General features: G+C 47.2%; 1 protein-coding gene across 1 annotated transcript in view; it reads left to right on the top strand.

Annotated features, from left to right (window-relative positions):
• Positions 1 to 6347, top strand: part of txnl1 (thioredoxin-like 1) — a 9017-nt gene extending 2670 nt beyond the window's left edge. Inside the window, exons 4-8 of the mRNA XM_035521164.1 lie at positions 952 to 1074; positions 1779 to 1848; positions 2502 to 2674; positions 5134 to 5238; positions 6142 to 6347. Of these exons, the coding sequence (XP_035377057.1) occupies positions 952 to 1074; positions 1779 to 1848; positions 2502 to 2674; positions 5134 to 5238; positions 6142 to 6171 (501 nt within the window). The 3' untranslated portion in view covers positions 6172 to 6347. The remainder of the gene's footprint in view (positions 1 to 951; positions 1075 to 1778; positions 1849 to 2501; positions 2675 to 5133; positions 5239 to 6141) is intronic.
• The last annotated feature ends 2549 nt before the right edge of the window (positions 6348 to 8896 follow it).

Genomic DNA, 8896 nt, shown 5'->3' with positions numbered 1-8896 from the left:
CGGATCGTACACTGACATTCCCAAAGGAGACATGAGTGCGTCCTGACTGTACACTGACATTCCCAAGGGACATGTGAGTGCGTCCGGACTGGACACTGTCGTATGTCATTTAAGGGATTGATGGAGAGAGTTTGTCCTGCGTGGGAACATCAGTGATGAGATTGACCAAGACACTGTCTAATTAAAACTGAGACTGGCTTCCCAATTCCAATAGTGTGTGTGTGTGTGTGTGTGTGTGTATATATGTGTGTGTGTGTGTGTGTGTGTGTATATATGTGTGTGTGTGTGTGTGTATATATATATATGTGTGTGTGTGTGTGTGTGTATATATGTGCGTGCGTGTGCGTGCATGTGCGTGTGGGTGTGTGTGTGTATGGGTGTGTGTGTGTGTATGGGTGTGTATGGGTGTGTGTGTGTGTATGGGTGTGTGTGTGTATGGGTGTGTGTGTATATGTACATGTGTGTGTGTGTGTGTGTGTGTGTGTGTGTGTGTGTGGGTGTGTGTGTGTGGGTGTATGGGTGTGTGTGTATATGTACGTGTGTATGTGTATGGGTGTGTGTGTGTGTGTGTGTGTATATGGGTGTATGGGTGTGTGTGTATGGGTGTATATGTGCATGTGTGTGTGTCTGTATATGTGTGTGTGTGTGTGTATGGGTGTGTGTGTGTGTGTGTGTATGTGTATATGTACGTGTGTGTGTGTGTGTGTGTGTGTGTGTGTGTGTGTGTGTATTTGTATATGTGTGTGTGTGTATTTGTATATGTGTGTGTGTATGTGTGTATATGTACATGTGTGTGTATGGGTGTGGGTGTGTGTGTGTGTGTATGGGTGTGTGTATATGTATATGGGTGTGTGTGTGTGTATGGGTGTGTGTGTGTGTGTGTGTGTATATGTGTATGTCTGTGTGTGTGTGTGTGTGTGTGTGTGTGTGTGTGTGTGTGTGTGTGTGTAGATGGACCTGATGCCATTTGTGAATAAAGCCGGTTGCGAGTGTCTTAACGAGAGCGATGACTGTGGCTTTGACAACTGCCTGAGCAAGGACTCGTCCTACCTGGAGTCAGACTGCGACGAACAGGTGAGGTGCACCACAGGCCCACCCCTCGGCCAATGAGAGCCCTCCTAGCCGCCGACTCTCCTGTGTGAATGACCGGAGGGGGCAGAGCCTCTCCCGTCTGGCCAAGCCCATTACTGGTCTCATAAGCTTTCATTCGCACTTAACCCCGCCTATGCGGTCTGCAGGCGTTTTGACTGGCATCCCGATTGGTTGGTCAGCCGACCGTCAGACACTTTGTTAAATCAAGCGTTTTAACTGCTTAATGCATCATGCACATCGTATTCCTAAAGGAAATCAAAGAGGCGTGGCACTTGTTTAAAGAAGGACTCGCATGTCACATCGTCCTTGTATCAAATAATTGTTACTGAATGGAAGCATAACCAAGTTGACACTGTATGGATCGTGAGCTACTAGAGGCTAGTTGACCTCATCATCGTCATTGCAGCCGTGATGAAGCAACGTTCGGTTCCACACTCGTCTCACCCGGACCTCCGCACTGCGCTGCTCTTTGAGCTGACCGTGGGAACGTGACGCTGACGTTCCCTTGCCTGTCATGTTGCTTTCCAGCAGAACTTCAGGAACATACACTGTGTGTGTCTGAAGCCTGATCATGTGTGTATGTATGTGTGTATGTATGTGTGTGTGTGTCTGTGCGTGTGTGTGTGCGTGTCTGTGTGTGTCTGTGCGTGTGTGCATGTGTGTGTGTGGTCTCTCTCTCTCCTCAGCTACTCATCACCGTGTCCTTCTCTCAGCCTGTGAAGCTGTTCTCTATGAAACTGCAGGCCGCAGACTTGCGTAAGACGACTCCACTCTCCCGACAGGTCTAGGATCAGTGGGGTGTTTGAACTCCAGCACAGGTCTAGGATCAGTGGTGACCACACCGTAACAGGAGATGTAACAGTAACATTCAGATTAGGATTGGGTCGCTATGATGTCATCACACACACACACACACACACACACCCTGCCATAATGAAATCTATACGTTTATGAAATATTCATTAAAACACTGTTTCACCCCTGCTACTGCGCTATAACAGAAAATATTATTTATTACTTATTACTTACCTAGAGGTAAACTCAGAACTGATGAGTGTGTTTTAAGAAGTGTCATGTGTTCAAATACACCATATATTGGATGTGTTTGTGTAGTTCAGATGCTTTTTGATTTTGTAAAGTCTTTTACATTAAAATGCTAAAATGGTTTATTTAGATTTACATTGTATTAAGACTACCACAGATTTACATTTACGGCATTTAGCTGAAGCTTTTATCCAAAGAGAATTATGACTCAGTACAACTTGAGTAATTGAGGGTTAAGGGTCTTGCTCAGGGAACCAACAGTGGCAACTTGGCAGTGGTGGGACTTGAACCAGCAACCTTCTACTAGTCAAGTACCTTAACCACTGAGACACGATATATATATAAAAATCTCTCTCCCATACCAGCTCAGGCCCCGAGGTGTGTGAAGATCTTCATCAACCTCCCGCGCTCCATGGACTTTGATGATGCCGAGCACAGCGAGGCCACGCAGATGCTGGAGCTGTCCGAGGAAGACTACAAGGACGACGGCCTCGTCTCGCTCCGATATGTCAAGTTCCAGAACGTCAACAGCGTAACGGTGCGTGCGCCGCTCGCTCGCCGTGACCCCGCCGTGATCCTTATACATGCCCCTGTGGCATAAGCGTGTCTCCGTGGGTCGTCTTGAGGTTTTGAGAGCTCACTCAGCCATTGAAGTCACGTGTTGTGTTGTGAAGTTGCGTTTGATGGGTGACCGGCCAGTGGACACACTTGTGGGGTCATTCGTCATAAACATCGAACTCACCGGGGTCGGTGTCGAGCATGCCAGAACGTTGGAACAGGAATTGAAATCCACCAACTTCCTCCCATCTACTTAGACAAACTGTACCAGCTCATTCACTTATGAAACCTCGTTTGTAGATTGCAGATTGTTGACGGGTGTGTAAGTGCGGGTTTATAGGTTTTTTTTGTTGTTGTTTAGTGTAGGATGATGGACACTTTTGTCATGAAGCTTAAATTAAGTTCAGCGTGTGAGTAGCTTGGGACCACTGTAGATGTTTCTCTGAGCAGTGGTGAGTCTTATTGTGGCCTTTTCAGATGCTGTTAATCATGTTTTCACTATTTTACAGCTATTTTACATTTTACAGTTTATCTGACGCTTTTATATCCAAAGCAACTTAGTCAGGTCTGATGACATCTTGAGTAATTGAGGGTTAAGGGTTTTGTTCAGGGACCCAACAGTGGAAACCTGGCGGGACTTGAACTGGCAACATTCTCATTACTAGACCAGTAACTTAACCACTGAGACACTATACACATACCACACACACCTTACACACATCCACCTCACCATGCACAACCTTCTGATTACTAGACCAGTAACTTAACCACTGAGACACTATACACATACCACACACACCCTACACACATCCACCTCACCATGCACAACCCTCTGATTACTAGACCAGTACCTCCACCACTGAGACACTATACACATACCACACACAACCTACACACATCCACCTCACCATGCACAACCTTCTGATTACTAGACCAGTAACTTAACCACTGAGACACTATACACATACCACACACACCCTACACACATCCACCTCACCATGCACAACCCTCTGATTACTAGAGCAGTACCTCCACCACTGAGACACTATACACATACCACACACACCCTACACACATCCACCTCACCATGCACAACCTTCTGATTACTAGACCAGTACCTTCACCACTGAGACACTATACACATACCACACACACCCTACACACATCCACCTCACTATGCACAACCTTCTGATTACTAGACCAGTACCTTCACCACTGAGACACTATACACATACCACACACACCTTACACACATCCACCTCACCATGCACAACCTTCTGATTACTAGACCAGTAACTTAACCACTGAGACACTATACACATACCACACACACCCTACACACATCCACCTCACCATGCACAACCCTCTGATTACTAGACCAGTACCTCCACCACTGAGACACTATACACATACCACACACACCCTACACACATCCACCTCACCATGCACAACCTTCTGATTACTAGACCAGTAACTTAACCACTGAGACAATATACACATACCACACACACCCTACACACATCCACCTCACCATGCACAACCTTCTGATTACTAGACCAGTAACTTAACCACTGAGACAATATACACATACCACACACACCCTACACACATCCACCTCACTATGCACAACCTTCTGATTACTAGACCAGTACCTCCACCACTGAGACACTATACACATACCACACACACCCACCTCACCATGCACAACCTTCTGATTACTAGACCAGTACCTTCACCACTGAGATACTATACACATACCACACACACCCTACACACATCCACCTCACTATGCACAACCTTCTGATTACTAGACCAGTAACTTAACCACTGAGACACTATACACATACCACACACACCCACCTCACCATGCACAACCTTCTGATTACTAGACCAGTACCTTCACCACTGAGACACTATACACATACCACACACACCCTACACACATCCACCTCACTATGCACAACCTTCTGATTACTAGACCAGTAACTTAACCACTGAGACACTATACACATACCACACACACCCTACACACATCTACCTCACCATGCACAACCTTCTGATTACTAGACCAGTACCTTCACCACTGAGATACTATACACATACCACACACACCCTACACACATCCACCTCACCATGCACAACCCTCTGATTACTAGACCAGTACCTCCACCACTGAGACACTATACACATACCACACACACCCTACACACATCCACCTCACTATGCACAACCTTCTGATTACTAGACCAGTAACTTAACCACTGAGACGCCACTGCCCAAGGTTGCCCCCTAGTGGTAATGACGCTGCCGTTGCCGTTGCCGTGGTGAAACATCTTTGTCCTTTCAACAGAATGGATCCAGTATCTTTGTGTTGCGTGTTTAATTTGTGTCATTGTTTGTGCTTATATTTTAATTTGTGGTCTTTGTGAACATTTTCAGCTGTTTATCAAGTCCAACCTGGGTGATGAGGAGACGACTAAAGTGAACCATCTGACGTTTATAGGGACGCCAGTTCAGGCCACCAACATGAACGACTTTAAACGGGTGAGAGAGACCAGACGGGGGTGTGTGCCCATGCGTGTGCCTGCACATGTCTGTGTGTGCGTGTGCGTGTATTGTGTGTGTGTTGGCACGCGTGCATGTGTATTGTTTGTGTATTGTATGTTAATTGTGTGTGTGCGTGTATGTATTTGTGTGTGTGTGTGTGTGTGTAGTGTGTGTGTGTAGTGTGTGTGTGTAGTGTGTGTGTGTGTGTGTGAGTGTGTGTGTGCGTGTGAGTGTGTGTGTGTGGGTGTGAAGCAGCTTCAGGGTGAACATAGCAGGGTTAGTAACACATTGCTGTTTTTGTGTTTGTGTATTGTATGTATTTGTGTGTGTGTGTAGTGTGTGTGTGTGTGTGTGTAGTGTGTGTGTGTGTGTGTAGTGTGTGTGTGTGGGTGTGAAGCAGCTTCAGGGTGAACATAGCAGGGTTAGTAACACATTGCTGTTTTTGTGTTTGTGTATTGTTTGTATTTGTGTGTGTGTGTGGTGTGTGTAGTGTGTGTGTGTAGTGTGTGTGTGTGTATGTATGTGTGTATGTGTGTGTGTTGTGTGTGTGTGTGTGTGTGTGTAGTGTGTGTGTGTGTGTGTGAAGCAGCTTCAGGGTGAACATAGCAGGGTTAGTAACACATTGCTGTTTTTGTGTTTGTGTATTGTATGTTAATTGTGTGTGTGTGTGTGTGTGTGTGTGTGTGTGTGTGTGTGTGTGTGTGTGTGTGTGTGTGAAGCAGCTTCAGGGTGAACATAGCAGGGTTAGTAACACATTGCTGTTTTTGTGTTTGTGTATTGTATGTTAATTGTGTGTGTGTGTGTGTGTGTGTGTGTGCGCGTGTGGTTGTGAAGCAGCTTCAGGGTGAACATAGCAGGGTTAGTAACACATTGCTGTTTTTGTGTTTGTGTGAAATGCAGGTTGTTGGAAAGAAGGGAGAGAGTCACTAAGGAGATGATGTCTGGACACACACGCTGGAACTCTTCCACAGCTCTGCATCAGGGAGTCCAAAACAAAAGGCCGCATGCAGAGAAAGAATCGCGTCTTTGGCTCAGCGAGGCTCCGTTTTTATCTACAGAACACACGAAAGAAACCTGTAAATAAAGTGACTACTTTTTCAAAGGCACGCGGCTGTGGGAGACTGGTGTGTGCTGTACAGGAATACGAGCGACTACACCGATATATTTTACCCGTTTTCACATATTACACGCGTCGTGTTTTCCGAGCAGTTCCGCCGTCGGCCACAGGGTGGCAGCAAACGGCCGGCGTTCGGCGCGTCCCCTCGGCGACGCGCTCGCCTGTCAGCGCGCAACGCTGTCGCTCTGTCACAGGAATTCATTGTTCCGGTGTTGGATCTCAAGTCAGTTTGACTTTTTTAGAAATCTGTATATTAATACCGATTAAGCTGCGGTTGTTAAGTACTTAAAACTACGAGAAAATGGCTGTTTGAAGGCTAAATTATGCTAGTGGCGAAGAGAATTTAAAAATTTTTAAATTATATGTAAAATATATATGAAACGGGAAAGAAAAACTCGCATTTTTCCTGAGTTAATTGTTTAATATTTCTGTCGTGTTGTGTGTATTTTATAATTTAAAAAAAAAATTATGTGCATTACTAATTAATAGACGTTATAAATTCAAGCCTAAAAATGTATTCGATTTTTATTAGGAATATAGGCCGGCATTTGTTTCGTTTGAATTAATGTTTTTATATCATCAAAGTTTTATATTATAACAGGCGTGCATTTAACTATTTTATTGTAATTTTAAAATGCGCAGATGAATTTTAATATAAGAAATACGCCCGTTGGACACCGGCGCTATAAAAGCCCCGCTGTCCCGTGCTGTCTGTAGCCCGTCGCGCGTCGGGATCGGTTTTGTCTTCGCCGTGACCCAGCTGGTCCTCGCGGGCCGGGGCGACATCTCTACGGGGGAAAGGTTAATAACGTGCACGCACGAGAACACGCGCGACAACACGCGCGCTCCAGCCGGGGGACCGAAATAGCCTCGCGCTCCGGCCCCGGGTTTCGGGCCGGTCGGCGCGTTATTACCGCGTCAGCGTGCGTAACCCTGCTTTCCCTCGCTCTCCGCGCAGGTGGCGTTTAATAAAAGGCTTATTTCAACTCCAATATTCGGGGGAAATATTTGTAAGCGCGCACGAAAAGATATAGAAATATATTTATTAAAAAAAAAAAAAGACTTTAGTTTTAGAGAGAGGTATTTTAATCATGCGGTAACGACGCACCAGTTAAATCAGAGGAAATTGCATTAATACGATTTTAAAAACAACAAAAAATTATATTAATTTTTATTGAACTTATTAAAAATAAAACAAATAATTGTCGAATTGTCGCTATACTTTTTCTTCTTACGAAGAACGCTGTGAAAGTGCAGGAGATGAGCCGCTTTGTGGTTTTGCATTGCAGATCTTCACTTGGCTTTTGCTCTGCAACGCTCATAATGAGACATTTATCCTCGCGCTAAACGCCGCTAAACAAGCCGGATCCGCGCTCGCCCCGCCTCTGCCTTCCTACATTTTATTAACTAAAGAATAAATACTAAATACTAAATACATTTCAGTAGTAGCAATACACTTCAGCAGCAGTGTCAGAAAATGAAGAAACGAATTAGCAGAAAAACGACCAGAAACAATAAAGAGAAATGAATTTGTTGATGTGTTTCTGAGCTGCCTCGCGCTGCACGGACCGTGCGCTCGCGCTTTCCTCCGCCGCCGCACGCAGTGACGGAGGCCGTCAGGGGCTCTCCGGTTACCGCGCGGAGTTTGCGCCCTGCGCCTCCGCTTGGCACCGACTCACTGATCGCAGGACAGTTTTCGTCCTTCCTTTGTTCAAATAAGCCTCGCACACTACGCGGGGCCGAACCGGTCCGCGTGCGGCACTGCTGCGCCCGAGCTGCCTCTCGAGCCCGGCCTCCGCGCGGGTCTTCGTGTACTGATGTCTCGAGAGCCGTTCGGGGAGCGGGGGAGCACGTGCGCGGGCCGGGACCGGGTGTGAAGCACGCCGTGGGAAACGTGCGCGCTCAGCTGCGCGTCATCTGCATCTGAAACCATGTCGCGTTTCTGCGTCTTCCGGAGAAGGTCATAAACTCGGGTAAGGCTTCCGACATCAGCACACATATACGGGCGAACTCCAAATATTATAAACACTGAGTAAATATTTTATGCTTCAGTTGTGTTTGAAATGCAGTAGTTGACACAAAAAATCCATCAAAAGCAGCCCTCACACCCACCCTCGCCATCACAGCCTCTTTGTCCTTCCTCCATTTTGGAGTCTCCGGGCGGTGAGTCGTGTAGACTGACACGCCTTCTCCCCTCAGTGGCCGCCGCGCCGCCGCTGGCGTGACGTGGCCCTGGCAGGCCACGGGAGCGGCGTCTATTGTAGCCCCTGGGCTCAGGCTGGCACTGCCAGTGGAGGCCTCGCGTTTCACACGCCTGACTGCCCCTCCCGGTGCCCGCGTGCCTGCTGGATGAGTTCCACCAGATCTCAGAGCTGCGTGCCGCCATGTCCGGCCCACCCTGCCCTCTGTCCCTCGCACACAGGCTGGGGTCCTGCCTACCAGCATGGGTGGCCAGGCGAGCGCCTGCAGAAGAGGACGGGAGAGCGGAGCCTGTGCCGGAGAGGTGCCCTCTTTCGTGCCTGCCCAGAAAGGACAAAA

Source organism: Electrophorus electricus, chromosome 22, assembly GCF_013358815.1.
Source record: "Electrophorus electricus isolate fEleEle1 chromosome 22, fEleEle1.pri, whole genome shotgun sequence".
Classification (NCBI taxonomy): domain Eukaryota; kingdom Metazoa; phylum Chordata; class Actinopteri; order Gymnotiformes; family Gymnotidae; genus Electrophorus; species Electrophorus electricus.
The sequence above is the reverse complement of the archived record's forward strand: the minus strand, read 5'-3'. Positions and strand labels throughout refer to the sequence as shown.